Consider the following 24,080-nt stretch of genomic DNA (forward strand, 5'->3'; position numbering starts at 1 on the left):
AGAAGAGATCTGTTCTATTTTTGTTTACAACTGTAAGTCGCCCTGGATAGGGGCGTCTGCTAAGAAATAAATAAATAATAATATCCTAACCCATTTCAATTTTGTTTTCAAGGCAAAACAGCTCTGTGAAACTGGTTTGAAAGTTGGAAATAGTTCATGCTCTACACTAGGAGATCCTACAAAGGGTAAGATCTTTAACCTAATGTTACTGTAGGAAACAAAAAACCTTATACATACAACACCTTCTAAATCCAGTGGTTGTTACAAAATATTATATATATATATATATATATATATAATATTAAAAACAAAATAGGGCTTTTCCGATTAACAGATTAATCAACTCGAGGTGATTGCAGATCTTTTTTTTTTTTTTTTTTTTTTTTTACAATTTAATTGTGCCAAATTATATTTTTTTAATATAAAATAAAATCAACCAGTAGAACTGTATTTTCTGCACGGCAGTCCAATCATAAGTTGATTGGAGGCGGGACATAAACAGTTGAAGGTATTCTTTAGGTTTAACACTCTGATACAACTTAATATTTTTATTTCTGAACATCGTACATAACATTTTCAGAGCAGAAACACCGTATTTACATTGAAAATTAAACTTTTTTCTTATTTTTTTCAAAAAGAGCACATACATAAACATGAAAAACTGTAATAAAATAAACTTTATGCAATAAACTTTTGTGTAAACACGTGTAGAAAGCTGTGTGCACATATAAAATTATAAAACACAAATAACTAGTTATAAAAATAGCATAAAACAAAAATATAACATCATTATGCAACGTGAAAGCGCTTATGGAAAAGTGAAACAGAGTTCAAAGGCTCTGTCTGTTCAGAGTTCTATTACAGCTTTCTAAGTACAATCTATGCAGAAAACACGCTTTTCAACTGTACCAGTGCATTTGCCACAGACTGCATTTTCACAACAGACGCAGACATCAAAAATTCTGTTTTTATTGCATTTAGCAACCTGGCATTCTTTTATTCTGTGTGCCAGTGGGCACAGCGCTGGCTGAAGGTTGAGGGGTATTTGCCAGCCGGCTTTTGTGTCTCTTATCAAAATGTTTCTGCCGTAGCTGCAGGGCTAGCTGCAAAATGAAGTCCCTCCGAGTGATTGTGTTGCCGGTGTACTCCTTGTACAAAACCAAAGCGTTGATGGCTGCCAGGTCCAAAACATAATAAAAAACAGCCACAGGCCACCAGCGAGTACCACCTTTGACAGAATACAGCCGTGCCATTTGATCCAGTATATCCACACCGTACTTTGTTGCATTGTAAAATGCAACAGTCTCTGGCTTTCGTTTTAGTATCAGTCCCAATGGTAACTGATTTGTGCAGAGAGCTTAGAATAAGCACATTTTTTATTTTGTTACACCTGTACACACTCAGGGTGGCACAGTCGTTCTGCCTGAGGAGTGTAGCGGAGTGCAGGGGGGCTCGCACGGCTTGAGCTGTTGGTGGTAACTCTCATCTTGCCTTGTTCACAGTCCCTACCAAGGTGTTTTTTTTTTTTTTTTTTCTTTCAACTCCCTGGCCAAATAGAGAGAAGTAAAAAATGTCAGTGGTGACATTTCGTCCTTTGCCCAAGTATGGCTCCGTCAGCCTCAGCACAAGACTGTTTCCCAGTCTCTCCCTGCAGGGCGCGTTTTGTCCTTTCCCAGGTAGGGGAAACCATTTACAAGGTATTTGGAATCCACGTCAGCTTCAAGCCAGAATTTGATGCCAAACTTGTCTGGTTGTCCACGGTGATGTTAGGTCCAGGCTTTTAGCAGGCAATGCTATTTGTGATAAAGCTGTCCCAAACCTCTGATGCCATGGCCAATTTGTTTATAATAAGTCGGGCTGCTCTTGTTGTACTCAAATCAAAACGTATGAGTCTCGGGATTTCCCGAAAGCGATTCCGTGACATTGTTTCCTTGAAGGGAAGACCCCACTCTTGTGACCAGTAGCTCTCCACATAAATGCTTTTGCCCCCATATGCGCCACGCACATACAGGATTGCAATGAAAGCTTGTAATTCCTCCAAAGAGACAGCGGTTGTTTCTCCAGTACTGGATCTTGATCGGCCACGACCACGACCTTGTTGTGTTTGCCCTGCAGGTAAATCCGTCTCGGTGTCCTCACTTTCACTGTCGGAACTGCTGGTTTCGACAGCCCAGGATGCGTCGCTGTCGGTATCACTCACCCCGCCATCAGAATCTCCTTCAGCCAAATCTTTTAACAGTTCAAGCACTTCTTCCGTATTCGGTACTCGTCTTTGAGCCATATTCTCAGTCAGTATACAGATAATAATGAATTGGAGTGCCCGCAGCAGAGTCTAATAAACGCTAACACCAGCCAGCCTGTTGCCAGCCCTACACCTAATACAAAATAATTAGCATACATGATCAAGAGGTGACTGATCAAGGCATTGATCACAACACCTGGGTTTGCAATATTCTCAAGATTGAATTACAAAGGACAGTGCTGAGCTGATTCAGAGGACAGGCAGACGAGAAAAAAGTAGCATAGCTATATCACACTGTACTGTGATTCAATGTGTATATTTTGTGACAACTGCTAATAAAATAAATAATAATATGATATATAGAATGACTTTCATTAGTGTTTCAGCACTTGACAGGAGTATATAATACATTCTTTCACAATGACTTTGATTTTATTACAAAGCCCAGACTAAAATGTCAGCTATTTTGTATTGATTTCTATATGCCACAATAAACTGCAGGTCTGGCGGTTGAAGAAGCAAGTGCTTGTAACTTATTCGTTTTTACGATTCTGCAGCTGAAACACTGTATGGGTATTTAATTCAAATATTTAGTAGCACGTAAGAACGGACATGCATGAGATATTCACATACGCGGAGATATTTAAATTTCAATTGCAAAAGCCGTTCAAAAAGCAGCTATGGTGGTGCTAGTGTTAACCAATGGGAGCGTTAAAGATCTACCCCTTGTTATGCAGGTGTCTAATCATGAGTGAGCAGAGGCGGGACATAAACAGTTGATTTCCGTTTCAGTTGAAACTCTTAGGAGTCAACCAATGGGAAAGTCAAAGATCTGCCCTGGTTTTGCAGCTGTCCAATCATTGGTGAGCACAGGCGGGACATAAATATGCTAGGGTAAGGGTGTAAGAATAGCTGAATTTCGCATTATATTGCTTATTATAGAGACCATTATTGAGAGTTATATTGAGAACTTCTAAGTAATATTTCAAATTGCTTTTTACAAATTAAAAAAAAAAGAAGTCATCAAAACTTTTGGACAAACTTGATGTGATGTTCAACTGGATGAGCAGAAGCATAGAGATACAATGCATTGCAATGAGCAAGTAAAATACAAATCGCGAGGTTCTTAAGCGCTTGATTGATTTTGTTGTTTACCTTGGCAAGCAAGAACTGGCATTTAGAGGGCACGATGAAGGCACCAATTCCTCAAATAGAGGTAACTGTGGAATTACTTAGAATGTACAAAATAAAAATATTCTTCATTTCGAACTCTAACAGAAATTTGGAAATAACAAAAAAAAAAATCAATTTAAGAACTTTCTCAGAAACAAAATTGAGGTACAGTATACACCACAAATACCTGAACTGATGAAGGCACCAATTCTTCAAACAGAGGTAATTATGTGGCATTGCTTTCTCTGATTTGTGACTACGACAGCATGTTAAGCAATCTCTTGTCCATAGCCGCAGTATTCTTGGGTACCTCTAACAAGATTCAGAACGACTTATTCTAATCAGGGTCTTAGGTTCTGCTAGATGTAATAAAAGCAGATAATATATGAAATACATGGATGAAGGCTATATTTGCATCTGGAGCCATTCAAAAAAAGGCATAATAGCACAGTAGTGACATCAAAATGTTAATTCCTCTAGAGGAAACTATGCTTGAAATTTGACCCATTCGACTCCTCGAGACCACTTTCAATTCAAACACAAAATGTTTTCAATCACTCAACAACACCCACAGTAGAGAAATGTTCATTAATGATTAAGGATACAATTTTGTCACGGTGATTTTTAGTACATTTCACAGACGAGTTGCGGAAAAAAAACAAGAATTCACAGAAAAGCCACCAAATAATGTAGGTTTAGCTACATCAACATACACAAGCTTTTAAATAGTACACAAAAAACAACAATATAAAGACTATTGCTTTTGACTGCTGGCAAGTTTAAATGTTCCTTTTGAGTACAAAACTTAAAGGTCCTTTCACACCAACACAACATTATTCTTTTTTTTTTTATATAGAATACTGTACGATGCAGACTTTCACACCACATAGCGAAACAGACAGTGTCTGAAATAAACTGTGTTACGATTTCTCTGTGCGCGTCTGGTGTAAATGTGTATATACAGTGCCTTGCGAAAGTATTCGGCCCCCTTGAACTTTGCGACCTTTTGCCACATTTCAGGCTTCAAACATAAAGATATGAAACTGTAATTTTTTGTGAAGAATCAACAACAAGTGGGACACAATCATGAAGTGGAACGAAATTTATTGGATATTTCAAACTTTTTTAACAAATAAAAAACTGAAAAATTGGGCGTGCAAAATTATTCAGCCCCCTTAAGTTAATACTTTGTAGCACCACCTTTTGCTGCGATTACAGCTGTAAGTCGCTTGGGGTATGTCTCTATCAGTTTTGCACATCGAGAGACTGACATTTTTGCCCATTCCTCCTTGCAAAACAGCTCGAGCTCAGTGAGGTTGGATGGAGAGCATTTGTGAACAGCAGTTTTCAGTTCTTTCCACAGATTCTCGATTGGATTCAGGTCTGGATTTTGACTTGGCCATTCTAACACCTGGATATGTTTATTTGTGAACCATTCCATTGTAGATTTTGCTTTATGTTTTGGATCATTGTCTTGTTGGAAGACAAATCTCCGTCCCAGTCTCAGGTCTTTTGCAGACTCCATCAGGTTTTCTTCCAGAATGGTCCTGTATTTGCTCCATCCATCTTCCCATCAATTTTAACCATCTTCCCTGTCCCTGCTGAAGAAAAGCAGGCCCAAACCATGATGCTGCCACCACCATGTTTGACAGTGGGGACGGTGTGTTCAGGGTGATGAGCTGTGTTGCTTTTACGCCAAACATAACGTTTTGCATTGTTGCCAAAAAGTTTGATTTTGGTTTCATCTGACCAGAGCACCTTCTTCCACATGTTTGGTGTGTCTCCCAGGTGGCTTGTGGCAAACTGTAAACGACACTTTTTATGGATATCTTTAAGAAATGACTTTCTTCTTGCCACTCTTCCATAAAGGCCAGATTTGTGCAGTATACGACTGATTGTTGTCCTATGGACAGAGTCTCCCACCTCAGCTGTAGATCTCTGCAGTTCATCCAGAGTGATCATGGGCCTCTTGGCTGCATCTCTGATCAGTCTTCTCCTTGTATGAGCTGAAAGTTTAGAGGGACGGCCAGGTCTTGGTAGATTTGCAGTGGTCTGATACTCCTTCCATTTCAATATTATCGCTTGCACAGTGCTCCTTGGGATGTTTAAAGCTTGGGAAATCTTTTTGTATCCAAATCCGGCTTTAAACTTCTCCACAACAGTATCTCGGACCTGCCTGGTGTGTGTTCCTTGTTCTTCATGATGCTCTCTGCGCTTTAAACGGACCTCTGAGACTATCACAGTGCAGGTGCATTTATACGGAGACTTGATTACACACAGGTGGATTCTATTTATCATCATTAGTCATTTAGGTCAACATTGGATCATTCAGAGATCCTCACTGAACTTCTGGAGAGAGTTTGCTGCACTGAAAGTAAAGGGGCTGAATAATTTTGCACGCCCAATTTTTCAGTTTTTTATTTGTTAAAAAAGTTTGAAATATCCAATAAATTTCGTTCCACTTCATGATTGTGTCCCACTTGTTGTTGATTCTTCACAAAAAATTACAGTTTCATATCTTTATGTTTGAAGCCTGAAATGTGGCAAAAGGTCGCAAAGTTCAAGGGGGCCGAATACTTTCGCAAGGCACTGTATATATACAAAATCAGCATGTCAAATAATTGTTTTTATTACCGTGTTCAAAATGAAACAGTATATATATATTTTTCTTCAATAATAAGAACAAGACGTTGAAATTGGTTGTTTGAGTAGCCTACAGAGCACTGCCCCTTTAAAAAAAAAAAAAAAAAAAAGTTGTAAAAAAAAAAAGAGACCACAAACAGATAAACCTCTCGTTTTACAGTTTGCAGGAACTTTTTTTGTTTAAAAAATATAAATTAACAAGCGCTGTTATCTTACAGGAAATCTATATAAATGGAATAAAACATTCATTCACATGTAGTTTAAACATATGTTATATAGAACAGTAATCATGTTTTTATAATTTAAATAAAAGTATGTGTTGTTCATGTACATGTAATTGATGCTGCTTGCGATATATACAGTGAGCTTGCATTGTGGCAGTAAGCTTCCAATGCTGTTTGTTACTAATGATTAACGTGGAGTTTATGCAAAACAATAAGGGATGTATAATGTTACAATAAAGTTAATGTTAATCAATTAATTCAGACTGACTCTGTATAGGTTGATAATCCAGACGAATGTAAATATAGGACGTTAAATGTGTGCTGCGCTGCAAGGTTTGGAGAAGGCGTTTCGCTAGAAGCTGTGTGTGATGTCAGAAAGACAACAGCCAAGAGCAGCCGGCGTAGCAAGAACGCAACCACTGAAACGTGTATTCCGTGTCGACAGTTTCTTTCAAAACCATTATCAAAATACAGTATCAGTTCACAAAAAGATCCTCGTCAGACACTTTGCCAACACTGCAAGTATCATCACTTGATTTAGAAGAAGCATGTTTGCAGTTGAAAAATGCGTTAACCGTTGTATAAATTAATTACGATAATTGCGGTGTAGAATAAAAGGAATGGTATCAATACCATAATGTACCTAAACCGCGGTAAACTGAAAAACCGGCATACCGACCCATCCCCAGCGAAGTGCGTTTTTACAGAGGGAAATCAGAGAATCAGCTGCAAGACAGATGCAAATATGCTTATATCAATGCTTTGCAATAATGCTCTGAAAAGGTTTAACTCGAGATGTTGGAGTCTCGATTTTAAGGTTGACATGTATGATAATAACTTGCGAAAGTTAGCAAACTGAGTGCGAAGATTCTTGCCAGTTACTGCGAAAAATTGGCGCATTTTAGCCTTGGAGGTGATGGTGAGGAGGTTTGCTTCTTATTTGTGACCATTGCTCCAGTGAAATAATGCAGAAACCCACAAAACAATTCTTGCACAGCATTCAGCCCCTTTCTCAGAAACACAGTCTGGCAGCTGAGAGAGGTAGAAGAGTCATTGCCTTGCATGAAAATACTTTAAGGCACTTGGGGAAGTTATTATTATTTATTTCTTAGCAGACGCCCTTATCCAGGGCGACTTACAATCATAAGCAAATACATTTCAAGTTGTACTAGATAGGCTTTAGGCCTGAGCGAGTACATTTTATGGTTTCACTTTTGTTTTTTCTTTGTTTTGAAAGCAAAATTGAAAAAGCAACAGCTTACTTACTTTTTGTTTTGGCTATATTTTCTTGCTCAGATTTACCAGTAACTGTTTCAGTCTTCGTTACTAGGCTGAAAAAGAAACATTAGTGTTAGACACTTTAATTATAAAGGAAAATTGTATCACAACAACTACAGTACATGATTTACAGATGAACAAAACATGTGGAGATGTAATTGGAAAGAAAGCAAAGAAAATGTAAATATTCAATGAAAGGTGCGCTCTATTCAAATTTAAATTGTTGACTACAATTTGAGAATAAACATATATACATTTTTACTGCATTTGTCTTCATAAATATAAAGTATAGATCGGTAGTAAAAACTTACCCTGCTTGTTCTTTCAGCAGTGTCTTTATTGGTTTCATTTTCTTTCTTAAAGGAAAATGAAATTAAATGAGCTGAGTGTGTATTTAAAGAGAGAGAGCTCTGAAAACAACATTCTCGGTAGGCATATTCCTGGTGCTCTCATTAACTCGTTTCATCAATCTGTATAAGAAGATTAATTCACAAATGTGTCATTGTTTTTTGAAGTTCAGTTATGTATCTTTATGTTTTTTTTAGTTGTATAGCTTTTTGTTTGAAGCTACTGTACAAAATATGCATGGAAATTTACATTTGATTTCCACAATATCCCTGTAAATGGTCAACAGCAGAATTAATTTCAGGAGTGTTAACTTGTTATCTCTTATTAGGTTTATTAACATAATTATCAGCCCTCTTTTACTGAGCTGAGAATAGTTTGGTTGTCTCTTAGATAGTCAGACATTTCAAATATAACCCAAAAGTTAAATAATTAAACAATAGAACATGAAGAAGAGAACTTTACCATCTGGTAAGGCCCGCGTCAAAGACAAGGGCATTTAACATAACAAGAAGGGCCTTACCAGACGGTAAAGCCTTCTTACAAGGGTTTTATTGCTATTAGAAAATGGCTGCATTTAAAATATTTTTTTTTTTTTCTGATTTAATGCAGCACTAGTTTTTGTTGCCAATGAATACAAACATGTTTCTCCATATTCCATGAGTAAATCAGTTTGCTCAGAATTCTATGTGTGGTTTGGTAGTCTTCAGAATGTCCCAGTTACAAATGGTAATTCAGAGGCCTTTACAATATTAGTATTTAGCTCCTCCTGTATTTTTTCTATTTCTTTGAGCTATTGTAGCACTTAAACAGACCTTGACTTTCAGCCTCTGTCTGTTCACTTCTTGTGCTGATATTCTGCCATGCACAGATGTTTGTCATCCTACAGCTATGGCCAAAAGTTTTGCAGCATCCTAGAATTTTAGGATTAAGACATCATTTAAAAAATATATATATATTAACATAATTTACGTCTTTTAATGAACGTCATGTAATCAAAGAAACTACAAAGTGATATTGCAAAAGTCTACCAGATGCCAGAATAGTAGTACTTAGTATTTGCAGTGCATTCTATTGTGTTTTAAGACTTCCTTAATCCTCTCAGGCATGGACTCAGTGAGGCGTTAAAAGGTTGAGTTATCCTTTAGATTCCTCCATGCAGACTTTACACTTGATTCCAGTTTGTTTAGGTTACATGGTGACTTTTCCTGATTTTCCTGTCCGATCAGACCACAAACATTCTCAATAGGATTGAGATCCGGTGAATTCCCAGGCCAGAAGTGAAGTGGCGTGATGCTGTTGTAGTCTAACCATTTCTTCATTTGTTTGTCTCGATGGCAAGGGGCTCAGTCATCTTGAAAGTTGAAATCACCGTTGGGGGACAGTATTTCTAAGCTGTAGGGAGGAGGTGGTCTTGGAGTGTTTTCAGGTACCAGTCCGTGTTCATAGCTGTCCACTTGGGTAAAATGTGTAGGGATCCAGTGCCTTTGGCAGAAAACCCCCAGAGGTAGACTGTTTCCGGATGCTTCGTTGTTGAGACAGTACACTCTGGCATATCTTTTTCCTTTGCGCCTTCAAACTTTTAATCCACCTTGATTTCCAAAACAGCTGAAGGGGGACTCCACAGAGAAAATGACTTTGTCCCAGTCATCTTTGGTCCAGTATTTGTATGTGCGACAAAGGTTTAGGTCACCTCTGATGTTTTTCTTGCTCTGAAGAGACTTTATAACAGGCCTCCCTGACACCAAACCATTCTCCATGAGACACTGTGCGCACATACTCCTTCATTCCAACTTCTTTTCATTGCAGTGGACACTACTGCCCTACCTATCTCTCAAACGTGAATGGCATAGGTGTTGAGCCTGATGAGCAATGCTGACTTTCGTGCTTCCAGACCTAGGGGCAGCTTTACACATTCCGGTCTTCATACATTTCAGGATGATCCTAGATACTGTGCTTTGGCTGGCATAACCTCTGTTGGCTATCTGATGACGGCTAAAACCTTCCTTATGAAGTGCAGTGGTGGCTGTGTGTGTTTCTGAGGAGGTATGGCTTGTCCCCATGGCTTGCTCTGAAGTTACAAGATGTAAAAATCATACTTACATAGGTTAAATCTTGTTGTTACCCACTTCTAATTGTCCACTTGTGATTACTTGTAGTTGAGTAACAGATGTCAAGGTATGTTTTTTTCAGAAAATCGTGTGTTTTCACGTTAGATTTCGAAATGTCACATTTTTTTAATTGGTTAGTTTTTCGTTAACAAACATAATTTTGCCAATGAGTTCAGTTTTGCATATTAGTACTGTACGAATTGGTAGAAAACAAGAAAGTTTTTAAAATATATATAAACTGGTTTGAAATCCACACCAATTTTAAGAGGTTTCTGCACATACCAATTTAAGGAGTGCCTTACCTGAGCCTGTTTCAACAAAAACAACCCATAAAGAAAAGAAGATATCTGTTTCCTTTGCCTGTCCAGCCCTAACCAGCACGTGACTAATCCTGTGCCTAGCACATAGCCAGAGTAGCTCAGCTGAAAGAGGAAATGCACTGAATATGTTGTGGTGGAACATTTAGCTTTTCTCATTTTCTTTTCTTGCTGGATTTATTATTATTATTATTATTATTATTATTATTTTTTTTTTTTTTTTTAAATAAGCATTTTGGGAATGTGCTTTCAATTTATTCTAAAATGCTCAGCAGAAAGAAGTAAGTATGTAAGTGAAAGTATTGAATACATTTAATTAGTCCTTGATTTGCTTCATTCTGTTGGGTTGCTTTGGCAATACTTTAAATATGCCTTTTTTTTCCTTAGGTGTTTATATTTCTAAATATTCTGACTGCCTAGACCTCAAGCCGTGGCACAATGGAAAATCTGGCTGCATTGTCATTTTCAGACTTATTAAGGTATGGTAAAAGTGAGCATTAAATTAAACATACATATCGCCATTGATATTTAATTAATTCACAGTTAGGCATTGTTTAGGCCAATTGTACTGGTACTATATTTTACTATATAATGCTTTTTTTTTGTATGTGTAAGTCAGATTAAAAAAAAAAAGTCGGAGCCTGTAAAATTGATTAGCAGTGCCATAGGGATGGGAATTTTAAACATTTTAAATGTATAAACTCTAAATAAAGTGGTAAAATGTTTAATAATATGCTAGACGTATAACCGGTCACATGACAAATGTCACCAAACGCATATTTTTTTATGCATTAATTTTAGTAATTTATCATCATTAGTCTGTCGAGTATCAGACTGCTCTAGTGCCACAGTAAGGGCGGATATTATAAAAAGGAAAGGGTTTGGCAATTGCCTCCAAGTAGCTTTTCTAATTGGTGCAACAGAAAGATTGACAGTGAGGCGGGTTTTATTCTCGGTCGATCTGGCGTTTCATTGGTGCACTGTGTGTGTGTTTATGCCTGTAGTAGGCGTGGTATGGTATCAATTCCACGGCTGGGTAATAACGTTAATGATAACGTTTTCTTCTGAGTTGGTTCTATATTTAAAATGGCATCTCTGAGCAAATTACTTAATATATTACTTGATTGTGTGTTAATTTGGCATTTAAAATAGGACTTGTGGCAATGTTTGGGAGGTTTATGTATACTAGTACAGTATGTAGAGGAGAGTGGTGTTTGATTCGAGTACTCGGAATTTGTAACGCTCAAGTACTCGTCTCGAGCAGTAGATCTCAAAAATCCCACCCCTACTATCAAAGACTGCAAACTTTTAAATTTCTGAGGCAGACTTTAAAATTCCAAAATGTTGTGCTATTTTATCCCTGGTAATTACCTTTTCCAGGTTTTTTAAACCATATCATTTGGGGCAAAGTTACTACAAAAAACTACAAAAACAACGTAATAGGTTCCTCTTTTGTTGTTGTTAAATGAACCTTTAAGAAACACACGATTCTAAAAACATTACACTATCTGAAAATGTGTTCAATATGTATATAGTATAAAGTTACATCTTTATTAGCAACTTTAATTACAACCATAAATATAAACATTTCAATATATACTTTGTGTAGGTTTTTTTTTTTTTTTTTTTTTTTACTTTGTAGTTAAGCAATGTTAAAACGTTATTTGCTTATTTAGAGTTTATTTGCCCAGTGCTGTCAGTATCGGAATGTAATATAAAGAGTGTGTGTATGTAGATATGGTTTAAACGCTGGCATTGCAAACAGTTTAAATATTCATAAAAATTTACCAAAAGCACATCCCTAATGCCAGTGTTGCTTTTTTTTCTTGACATAATGAAAATACATTCTGATTTAAATCTCTTTACAGGGCAAAGTAAAAGCAGTGACAGAAAACTACACTTCTAATTTTCCAAAACCATCTGTTGGCTATGATTGCCATGTCTCTGAAAATATTGGGACAATCTCTTCAACAAGTAGTTCTTTTCAAGCCTATGAAAGCACACAGGTAAGAACAGCTGATAGGGTCATTCCAGCTCAATTTGACCAGCTTAACCTCTTACGTCAGTGAATTGCATCAATTTTAACATTCATGGTCAAAGGTCATCTAAATGGGCATTTTTACCATGTTGCTTAAATTTGAGCATTTATATTTTAAAACTAGCAAGAAATAACTAGCAGCAGTTACATTTTTGTTTTTGTTTTTTTTAAGTTGTTTTATTATGTGCAAATTCTGCCCTCTAACTCCATGGACCATATTTAGAAGCAAGCACAAAGGCAGAGACACAATTTATTAGAAGTATAAAACAGTTTTAATGGTATAAAACAAGAAACAACACATGACTGGTCCTTCCTGCAACTACGTTTATACTGTTGAAAATGTTCTATTCAGCAGAATGAAGTCAGTTTTTTATATAGTAAACTAGTGCTTCTTACATGGCAAGTATTTTCAGTTGCCTTAATTAGGGAATACTTACCTACAAAACAACAGTGCTGTACTTGCTTTTCTTTGTTTGTTTAACACTTTCCTTTAATAAACTACACGTGTGGGAATTCTAGGTGTATCAATGTGCAGAGATGCCATTGGTACTGGTTGAGCCATTTGGTGCTACTTGCATGTATTTGTAATTAATGCGTGCTAAGTACATATTGAACATTTTATGCTGAAACACCTGCCCAATTTTGTCTGCTTGCAATTACTAAAACCGTAACTTCAGAAGGTTTGCTTGGTTTCTTAGAGCTCCTTAATTGTAAAATAATAATAAATGTACCTCTCTACGCTTGGTAGTTAATCCTTTCGTTTGTCCCCCACTTTTTAACAAAGTTAGGCACCTATGATTGAGACACAAAAATTCTTGGACTATTGCTTCTGACATTGATTAAAACACTGAATTGTTGTGCTGCTTTTAGAATGAAACACTCACCTATAGGAACCAAAACTGACTCGGTGTTACTGAATAAGTTGTTTACTGGTCCAAAGCTTATCTATACTCAAAGTGAGTGTAATTTAGATTTTTGTTATTATACAGTTAAATAAACTGTTAATGCAAAAGCTATATTTTTATTTTAAGCAGAGATTGTATATTATTTGCAGCTGAGGTTTTATAAAATTAATATGTGAAACGGGCATACGTGTAAAAGGTTTGAGTAACATTTCAAAAACAGTGTTTGATAACTAGCCTTGTGTGATTTATTAGGTTGATAAAAGTAAAATGACAAGTTGTAAGAATGTTAAGTTTAAATTTGTTTCTATAAGTGGTCCAAAATGGGTCAGAATACACCTGAGAGCATGTACAACCCCAGAGCTTTGGGGGGCCTAAACGGCTCCCAGACCCCCGGACAAAATATTGGTTTTGACCCAGGAGTTTCAGTCAGAATTATCATTGGCCATTTCCACCCATGCAGTTGGCACAACACAGGGGAACATGTACATAATGGATTGAATACAAATGACAATTCGTTAGCTTTTTTATAGAAACATAAAGTTATTAAGCAATTTATACATCATTCTGTTCACCTTTTAATGTCAGATGGGTGCTTTCATTTTTTTTTTTTTTTTTTACATTCATTTACCAGACAGTAAGTTATGTTATTAATTGAAATTAAGCATGTATGTTGGAATGCTTTTAATGGTGTGTTTTTGTCTTTTTCTCTTACAGTATTATTTGTACGAGTTACAGAACGGTGCCGCCATTTCTTGCCCCAGACACATTTGTCCATTCGCCATTGTAGGCTTTCTATACAGTGAATCAAAATCCTGTATGTCAGGGTTGAAAAATGGAAAAAAGTAAGTCATATAGTGTACCCCTACTGTCGGTAAGGATAACATTACACCCTATACCTTTATAAAATAAATTAAACCAATTCTTGTTTTTATTTCCTTCCCTAGTGCTACTCGAGACAAAACAGGTAGGATGATGCTGTGTTTTTTTTTTTTTTTTTTTTTTTTTTTTAAATGTCAGGCAACCATTTTTGAGATGAAGTGAGGTGCATGCAGTTATTGCTGAAATAATAATGCGTTTTCTGTGTGCAGCTTCGCACTACTGTACTTGGAGAGGCCAGATCAGGATCAAAGACCACTCCCCAGTGTATCATGTAGCTCTCAAGTCTTATACTGGTGCAGTAATCCCATCCAAGCTGTAAGTTGTATGTGTTTGTTTGTTCATTTGTTTGGCTATTTAATGAATTAAATAATGAATTACTATCAAAAAATAGAAAGATGTTACCATGTAATGGCTTCATAAGTTAATGTATCGTGGTACATTTGCTGAAGGTCCCATGATCTGATTGCAGGTAGATCATTTCAGGGAATTTGAAATTGCTTTACATTACATAACAAGAAAACAGCAGCAAGTGTATCTGTAGCATTGTCTTTGAAATATCATCTGTGGTTTCCAAATGTAATTATAAAGTAACAATAGATGTTCAACAAAAAAAGAAGAGGAATAATGATTTATATTGCTTTGTAAGACCATTTTCTCAATCTCCCCCCCCCCCCTTTATTTATTTTATGTACTGTTGATGTAGCTTGCTACTAATTGTAAGGGGCAACTTTCTTTGGATAAGCATATTCTGATGGTGAACAGATAAACTGTTGTAAATTTTTTTTTTCTAGACCAGAGAAACTAAAAATTGACAGTGTTATGAAAGTTTGTGATTTGAAGAAAGCATTACCAGAGGCGGCCTTTAAAAGAGAAAGTTACTGTACAAGTGAAGGTAAGCTGTTATAAATCTCCCTAGAACCTTTGTTTGATGTGATTTATCACAGTTTGTATTGTTGTATGTTAAAGTACAAACACTTCAGCAGAAACATTTCGGTCAGAAAACTACAAAGCTGCAGGCTGCAGCAGCTCAATCTGGATTCTGTGCTGCACCAAATGACACACGCAAGAGCTAACACATGTTAAAATAAGTTAATATATATAAAGAATATTGTAGGTTATATTCAAAATAAAAATGTGTTAAAGTCAGTCAAAATTTCGGCTTTATTGCTAGGTGGGCAGGCTTATAACTTCCTTATTTTCGTGATCCTGCCTTTCAAACGCCGTCGGGTTATTTATTTAGGATTTTAAATTTGAAAACCTCAACCCATCAAAATGACTTCCGTGGCTAGTGTTAAGGTGGTATACGTGAATAAAGCTCAAAGCAGGAGACGGGATTCAGGCGCTAACAAAACTACTTTATTAATCAAACAGGGTCTGTGTTTGGGTCAGGACCACACTACAAAAACAATAAATCCTTCCTCCTGTCTCTATCCTAAAAACTTGCTCACTTTCGTGCTCGCTCTATTCCACACACACACAGGCTCTGGCTCTATCAGTCCCCACACACACAGAAGAGAGCAGACCACTACTCTTAATGAGGGGGCAGAGCAAGGGCATCTAGATGACATGGTCCGCACCCGAAAGCGGCTCTCACACACACACACACACTACCGAAACTAGTGGTATGGTCCCACCCCAGAACAATACAGATAATGTGAATGCACAGGACCAGATGAACAAAAGTCTGCCAACCTGAAATGACCGGGTCGCTACAATATATTGTACTTGCATTCATGAAGAGATATTATTTACATTTTTTCGGGCACTTGAGTAATAAATTAGTGCTCAAGTAATCAAAGAAAACATTCAGAAGCTAGATAATAATACATTCTTGTAAGTGCTGGGCAAAAAAAAGTACTAGGGGGGCCTCCCGAGTGGCGCATCCAGTAAAGGAGCTCCACGTGGAGTGCAGGATGCGCTCTATAGTCTGGACGTCGCGAGTTCGAGTCCAGGCTACTCCACAGCCGACCGTGGACGGGAGCTCCCAGGGGGCGGCGCACAATTGGCCGAGCGTTGCCCGGGGGGAAGGAGAGTTAGGTCGGCCAGGGTGTCCTCAGCTCACCGCGCACCAGCGACCCCTGTAGTCTGGCCGGGCGCCTGCAGGCTTGCCTGTAAGCTGCCCGAGAGCTGCGTTGTCCTCTTGGGTGGCTGCATGGTGAGTCCACAGTGTGAAAAAAAGCGGTCGGCTGTTGTCAATGAAATGACTAATTGGTATGTTTATTTTGATGCAATAGTTTGCTTGGATGGAATGTACTGCAGTTTGTATGAGGTGGTAAATTCTGCTGAGGAGGAGGGCCAGCTTCATTTGTTAAGGGAAGAACTAAAAGAAAAAGACTTGGTAAGATAAAGTTTGAGTTAAGAAAGCTTCCAACCTTTTTTGTTTTTTGTTGTTATTTTTTTTAATAAACACTATAGTAAAAGTTTAAACGTCAATTAAAAGGTTTGCCTAATCTTTTTTTATTTTATTTTTTTATTTTAAATAGGCACTTGCTCAGCAATTAAATGATCACGGACTACTTCTGTTTTTAGCTTCATCGTCTTTTGAGTTGGATGAAGGTAAGTAGAAGTGAAAAATGTTCTTCTTTTACACTGGGCTATTCTGATGTATCATGATTTTAAATGGACTGAGTCCTTTATTGTTGTGTTTCGATTTCCGTGCAAATTATTTGAAGTGCAACATGCAAATATGCAGTGCACTCCGTTTGTAAGACTCACTGATATAAGAATCAAGATATATAAGATTGCGGAGCTTTGCATGTGAGATTGTGTGAGATTTGCATTGCAACAGAAAATAAGTAAGCCACAGATGCTTAAATGCAGTGGTAGTCCTGACAGTAAAATACTGTACTGTAATGTCATTTTAATTCATAGGCCATTACACATAACACCGCAGGGCAGTTAAACTAGGCACCCTCACGAGACGATTGCTTCTCAAGTATACTGTAGTAAAATAGGATTCTGCAGCCTTGAGTAAACATAATCGTGGTCATATAACAAGTTGTTGTATACTATATTTAAATTGCTGATGCATGTGTAAATGATCAGGCTGGAGTCTTGATTTACAGTTTAAAACCGGTGTTGGTTTTATTTTTCTTAGTGCAGTGGGGAAACAACTGCTAATAAAACAAACAAACAAAATAAACCTTGCTTTCAGTTGGAGAACTAACTAAACAATACTTTGTGTGGTCCCTGTGCATACATGCGGGAACTCATGACATCTAGTGGTCAACCCATTATTATTATTATTATTATTATGATTTATTTATTAGCAGACGCCCTTATCCACACTGCTGCCCCTGCCCGTTAAACATGGATGTGATTCTTATAAACAGAGTGCACTGTAGTACAAACAGCGATAATATATATAATATATGTGTGTGTGTGTGTATATATATTATTTATTTATTTATTTATTTATTTATTTTTAATTACAATTTGTATTCTCAATTTTGCATTGCAGAAAATACCTATGAGAAAGATCATGCACTACAGGCGTTGTTTGTATTTCCGAACTCAAGAACAGTTACAAAGGGTATGTATATTTTCTTTTAATTATGCTTATTTAAAGAAAAAAAAAAATAAGTCTTTTGTCAGTGTCTTGTTTGTAATAATATATGGTACAATATTGTAAGTATTTGAGATTTAAAAAGTAATGACATCAAAGTATATTATTTATGTTTTTACAGATATGAAGGCTCCTTATTTTGTACGAAAATCTGAGGATCTGGTTTCTCGTGATGTAATGCGGATTTTGCCTGCCCTTAATTATGCAGAAATGAAAGCTGAAAAATTCCAAACTGATCAGAAAACTCCTCCTTGTGAGTTGGTGGAGCAACACTTGCATAACTATGCAACTTTAACTCGGCTAGGGATCACAGACTCAAGTCCCATTAGAGATCTGTTTTCATTGGCTGAGCAATATGATGTGTCCAGAGTGGATAAACACCTCTACAGAACTGCAAAATGCCCTAAATCGGCAGTTGCAAACTTGAAGTCCTACTTCAGTGGATCAGACACTTATATGCTACCAGTATCAAAAGCTTTAGAGCTGCTGGCTGTATATCAGGATGAAGCATGTGAAGTTGCAGATGATGACTGCGAGATTATCTACTATTCTCCTGTGTCTTCACCAGAGGCACAACAGCATATGTGCTGGAATGAAGGTGACCTTGATGATCAAATAAGAACTTTAGAAAGTGGAAATACATCCTCCCATGAGCATGATATTGACAAGGAAGGCAAGGGCTTAGAAATGGCAATTCAGGAGGCCCAGGGAGCAGATATTGAAATAATGGAGATAACAGGGGCTCAAGGCACAGATCAACAAGATGTTTTGTCCAATAATTACAGATCCAAAATAATAAAAACAAGAGACAATAAAATGCCTTCAGGCAGCAGCAGAGACAGTCGTGGAAAAAGAAAGAAGCCTTTATTACCTGCTGGTCCTAAAACAGAAGGCCCTAGTAAAAATTCTAACGGAAACGACATTGAAAAGGGAAATAAACCTTTGGCTTCAGTGGATCAGCAAGGTGCAGATAAAAAAGAACGCTCCAGTAAAAGATTAGCAAAAACCAGTGGTGCAAAAGGAAAGAAGCCATTGGATTCTGATGATCAGATTCACCCAAAAGAGACAACCACTGGAGATGAGCTACAGCTGCCAAAAAGAAAAATGAAAGGGGAGAGTTATCAGTATGGATTAAAAAATATTATAACAGATTGTGGTAGAGTTTTTGTTCCACATGGTTCAAAGGTGTTGCATACAGATCATATACCAACTGAACAAACCACTGGAGCTGAGGGTGTATGTAAAACTCTGTGCAAAGAAGACAGTCTGGCTAGTGGAGCAGATTCAGAACTGACACAGTCAGTGACAGAAAGTTTCCACAATGCAGTAGACAGAATAGCTCCAAGTGAACCTGAAATCCAGAAAGAGAGTGAGCAACCCAAGGATACACAGGTTAAAGAAAATGAGTTAGTGGATGCTCTAAAGAAACTACCTCTCTGTAAAACAAATGCAGGTAGATGTGCGGACAGTGTAAAGAAACAAAAAACACTGGCTCCTGCAGATCAGATGGTTGCTCTGATTGATCCTAAAGAGACACCCACTACAGATAAGCCAAGTTCACGGAAAAGGAAAAAACAAAACGATGGCAACAGAGAAAACTGTGAGTTAAAAAATGTTGGTGTCAACTGTAGAAAATCAGTCAGTCCACAAAGTGTGCAAGCATTGATTACTGACTCTAAATCAATAGAGCCTACCATTGGGTCAGAGGAGAGGCCTAAAACCAAAACATACCAAAGAAAAAGGCCAGCTGGAGAAGCCAATTCCTCCAAATCGACCAAAACAATGGAAGAAACCAAGATCAGCAGCAGAAGGGGAAAGAAGCCATTGGCCCCTGCAGATCAGAAGGTTTCTGTGATTGATCCAATTGAGGATAACATTGTAGATGGACTCAGTCCTCTGCCAAGTATCCAGCAGCCTAAAAAACAAGTAACCAAACAAAGAATTGTAAAAGCGTTCAAAGAAAGAGTCAATTTTCAGACCAGGATAGCTGAATACATGAAAGAAAATGGTAAGTATTTTAGCAAATATTATTGATGTAGGTACTTCATTAGGAACGATTAAGAAAATATTGTAGACTCATCATAGGGCAAACATTAAACAAAGGATACTACACTATAATGCTTAATGTATTGGTTTGCTTTGTTGTTTTTGTGTGTTAATGCATTGTTTTTGTTGCAGGATGGTTGAATTTTGAAACGTCATCAGATTCTTCAGAGAATCAAAGTACACAATCTAGTCCATCAGAGCAACCCATGCTTGATTTTGAAAGAAATACAAGGCTCAGTCAGCCCTCGGATGCACTTAACTTACTGGCTGATTTGGCTCTTGGCTCAAGTACCTCAGGAACTACTCCTGCATTGCAATCAAAGGAGACCTCAGATGTTTCTAAAAACATGAATACAAGTGCCTGTCAGGAAAATGTTTCAATGACCGACAAGCATGTACAAAGCCACACAGTGCTAGTTTGTGAAGCAAATCTTAGCCCTACAAGTTTGGATAATTGTGAAACTTTGCGGCAAGCTTTGTTGAACAGTAAATTTCCTCAAGGTCTTCCAGTTACTGAAGAGCTGATTCTTGATGTGATAGTTAAAGAGCATTCCTATTCACAACCTTCATCGGTGCTGATGGATTTAACAGATCAGTCACCTTTGGCCTCCACAAACAGTGGAGAATCGGGAAATGTGAATGAAGTTGCCTTAGTTGGAAGAGTTGCACCTTTCATACATCAGCAGCAACCCTTTTATGACTGTCAGAAATCCAAAAAATTTTCATCCTTTTCTCAAAATATGCAGGAATCAAGTTGTGTAAAAGCAGGCCTGTCTCGGGTTGTTTTTGAAGTGAATGGAATTATTAAGGTGACAAGAGAGTGGAAAGATAATTATGAGTTTGCATTGGATAGCAAATACAGCAATGATCCTCTGGATAAATGTGTGACTCGGGCCCTCCATGGGTAGGTAGTATGTATATTTTTTCCAATATATTTGTATTTGCAACTCCATCCAGTGTTGCCTGTTAAAATAGTAGCATCAGTTTGTACATTTTAAAAATTAATTTACATTAGTGTTATACAGTATATGAGGATGTTGGAATCAAAGCGAGCCATCTTCACTTATTTGCTACATGTGAAAGGTATTTGATTAAGAACGCTCTATCTTGAAAATAATTACTCACCAGCTGTTGCGTTTGGTCAAAAGGCTTTTGACAAACACAGCAACCATTTTGAATCACACATTGTATAGTCATTTAATCAACTTCTATTCTTGACAAGATTCAGTGAAAGTTGGTATCTATATTCTGCATCTGAATACTCTGAGACTTATCCAGTTAATTCTTGTATTAAGTTAATTGTGGGCTGAATCTAAGGTTTAACCAGTTTCAGACATTAACGGCTATGACATCTGCAATTTGCATTTCCATGTACAGTACTGTGCAAAAGTTTTAGGCAGGTGTGAAAAAATGCTGTAAAGTAAGAATGCTTTCAAAAATAGACATGTTAATAGTTTATATTTATCAATTAACTAAATGCAAAGTGAGTGAACAGAAGAAAAATCTAAATCAAATCCATATTTGGTGTGACCACCCTTTGCCTTCAAAGCCATCAATTCTTCTAGGTACACTTGCACAAAGTCAGGGATTTTGTAGGCATATAGTCAGGTGTATGATTAAACAATTATACCAAACAGGTGCTAATGATCATCAATTCAATATGTAGGTTGAAACACAATCATTAACTGAAACAGAAACAGCTGTGTTGGAGGAATAAAACTGGGTGAGGAACAGCCAAACTCAGCTAACAAGGTGAGGTTGCTGAAGACAGTTTACTGTCAAAAGTCATACACCATGGCAAGACTGAGCACAGCAACAAGACACAAGGTATTTATACTGCATCAGCAAGGTCTCTCCCAGTCAAAAATTTCAAGGCAGACGGGTTTCCAGATGTGCTGTCCAAGCTCTTTTGAAGAAGCACAAAGAAACGGGCAACATTGAGGACCGTAGACGCAGTGGTCGGCCAAGGAAACTTACTGCAGCAGATGAAAGACACATCATGCTTAGTTCCCTTCGCAATCGGAAGATGTCCAGCAGTGCCATCAGCTCAGAATTGGCAGAAAACAGTGGGACCCTGGTACACCCATCTACTGTCCGGAGAAGTCTGGTCAGAAGTGGCCTTCATGGAAGACTTGCGGCCAAAAAGCCATACCTCCGACGTGGAAACAAGGCCAAGCGACTCAACTATGCACGAAAACACAGGAACTGGGGTACAGAAAAATGGCAGCCGGTGCTCTGGACTGATGAGTCAAAATTTGAAATATTTGGCTGTAGCAGAAGGCAGTTTGTTCGCCGAAGGGCTGGAGAGCGGTACACGAATGAGTGTCTGTGATGTAGATTTTTCTTCTGTTCACTCACTTTGCATTTTGTTAATTGATAAATATAAACTATTAACATGTCTATTTTTGAAAGCATTCTTACTTTACAGCATTTTTTCACACCTGCCTAAAACTTTTGCACAGTACTGTATATTACTGGCATTGAGCACCTTATACATGAAAAGTGTGCAATGTACATGAAAGATTCTATTTGCTTGTATCAACCTTCATTGTATTAATTTCTCATTTTCAGACCATGGAACTTTAATATCGAGGAAACATTTGAGCAAGTGCACCTTATCCTTCATATGTGGATTGGTCTTTTCTACAGCAAGTCTACTTTGAGGTTCTTTCAGACAGATACAGTTCAGAGCAGTGATGAATCGAAATGTGTATTCCAGATCTCTCCTTCTAAAAGTGTAACTCAGAGAGCACCCCCAGCTGGCAGTTGTGGCTCTCAGATTAAACCCCAAAGTCTTCAGGTGCCATCTGTTATTCAGAAAGCTGTAAAAGAACCAGATATGGAGGCACTGGATCGAGGGGAACAAAGTAATGAAGCATTAGATCTCACTATGACCAATTACGAAGCACTGGATCTCACTGAGACCAATTACGAAGCACTGGATCTTACTGTTCCAAAAAACACAAAGAACGTGGTACCTGACTCTACCAGTGAACTGGTGCCTTCTGAAACTCCAGAGGAAAGTTGGGTCAGTAATTACTCAGACAGCCGAAATGAAAATGTAAATTATACACAATTGCAAGATACAACCACCGCCAAAGCCTGGAGTACTGCTGGCGAATATTCAGATAAGGTAAAACACAACATTTACTTTATTTTTTTTTATAAAAATTGAAAGTCCAAGATTACCTTAACAAAAAAAACAAAGGACAATGCGCTTGGACCCCGTTTCCTTTTTTAACTTTTTTTTTTTGGTTTTTGCCATTTTTACTTTTTTTTATTTATTTTTTATTTTTTATTTTTGTTTATTTTTTGGTTGTGGGTTTCTTTAATTTGAGATACATGGCTACTGTAGTGATCCAGCAATGGGGTTACTAAATAAAGTACCCCAGGGGTCCAAATTTTGGATCCAAACGTAGCCCTCGACCTTCCCCTGGATGAAAGAGGAGGCCATGCAAAGTTTGATTGCACTGGCTTCTGCGGGGTCCAAATGCATAAAGGAACAGACAGACAAACTTTCTTCTTTTTTTATATATAGATATAGATATAGATAAACAGTATATGTGTGTATATATATATAGATAGATGGATGGATGGAGTCAAAAGTTTACATACCCTAATGGAAATTTATAATTTTCTAGAAATTTCTCAAAGAAATTTAGGAATGCAAAAGTTTTGCATTTGTGGATGAGGAAAAAAAGTTAAAAGAAATAGATTTTTAGAATTATTTATTACAGCTTTTTTTTTTGTAAAACTCCAAAAAATGATTTGCTGTTATTACCAATAAGTCAATATTGGGAAAATGTAAAGAGCAATCTGAAGACCTGATTTATTGTCATAAAGCTGGAGAAGGATACAAGAAGATTTCCAAGCATTTGAGTATCCCAATTTCAACTTTTGTTTCTATTATCAAGAAGTACAAGATTCAAGGTACTGTCACAACGCTCCCTCGGTCTGGAAGAAAGAAGGTTCTTTGACCAAGAAAAAGTAGAAGAATTGTGAGAAGGTTAATAACAATCTGAGATTGACTGCCAAAGATATTAAAAGTGAATTGGCTGCAAGTGGGACTGGGGTTTCCATTTCAACCATAGGTTGAGTATTGCATGGTGAAGGTCTCAATGGTCACAGGCCAAGGAAAGGTTTGTAGAAAGTCTGGTGAGGCGTACAAAGAAAAGAACACCTTACCTACTCTCAAGCATGGAGGTGGTAATATCTTTTATAGGGCTGTTTTTCCTCTAATAGCCTAGGAAATTTAGTTCCAATACACATGGTAAAATAGATTCCATAGCATACCAAAAACTGTTGGCCAAAATT

General features: G+C 37.3%; 1 protein-coding gene across 2 annotated transcripts in view; it reads left to right on the plus strand.

Annotated features, from left to right (window-relative positions):
• LOC117419802 (uncharacterized) overlaps window positions 1-24,080 on the plus strand; it is a 34,886-nt gene that overhangs the window by 2,137 nt on the left and 8,669 nt on the right. Inside the window, exons 4-16 of one of the 2 annotated variants that reach the window (XM_058985942.1) lie at window positions 113-185; window positions 10,721-10,812; window positions 12,202-12,339; window positions 13,991-14,118; window positions 14,221-14,240; window positions 14,365-14,470; window positions 14,947-15,047; window positions 16,390-16,493; window positions 16,639-16,711; window positions 17,616-17,687; window positions 17,842-19,728; window positions 19,899-20,670; window positions 22,338-22,899. In XM_058985942.1, the coding sequence (XP_058841925.1) occupies window positions 113-185; window positions 10,721-10,812; window positions 12,202-12,339; window positions 13,991-14,118; window positions 14,221-14,240; window positions 14,365-14,470; window positions 14,947-15,047; window positions 16,390-16,493; window positions 16,639-16,711; window positions 17,616-17,687; window positions 17,842-19,728; window positions 19,899-20,670; window positions 22,338-22,899 (4,128 nt within the window). Of the gene's footprint in view, window positions 1-112; window positions 186-10,512; window positions 10,615-10,720; window positions 10,813-12,201; window positions 12,340-13,990; window positions 14,119-14,220; window positions 14,241-14,364; window positions 14,471-14,946; window positions 15,048-16,389; window positions 16,494-16,638; window positions 16,712-17,615; window positions 17,688-17,841; window positions 19,729-19,898; window positions 20,671-22,337; window positions 22,900-24,080 lie in introns of those variants that run through there. The other variant, XM_058985943.1, reaches the window with a different exon arrangement.

Source organism: Acipenser ruthenus, chromosome 14 (genome assembly GCF_902713425.1).
Source record: "Acipenser ruthenus chromosome 14, fAciRut3.2 maternal haplotype, whole genome shotgun sequence".
Taxonomy (NCBI): domain Eukaryota; kingdom Metazoa; phylum Chordata; class Actinopteri; order Acipenseriformes; family Acipenseridae; genus Acipenser; species Acipenser ruthenus.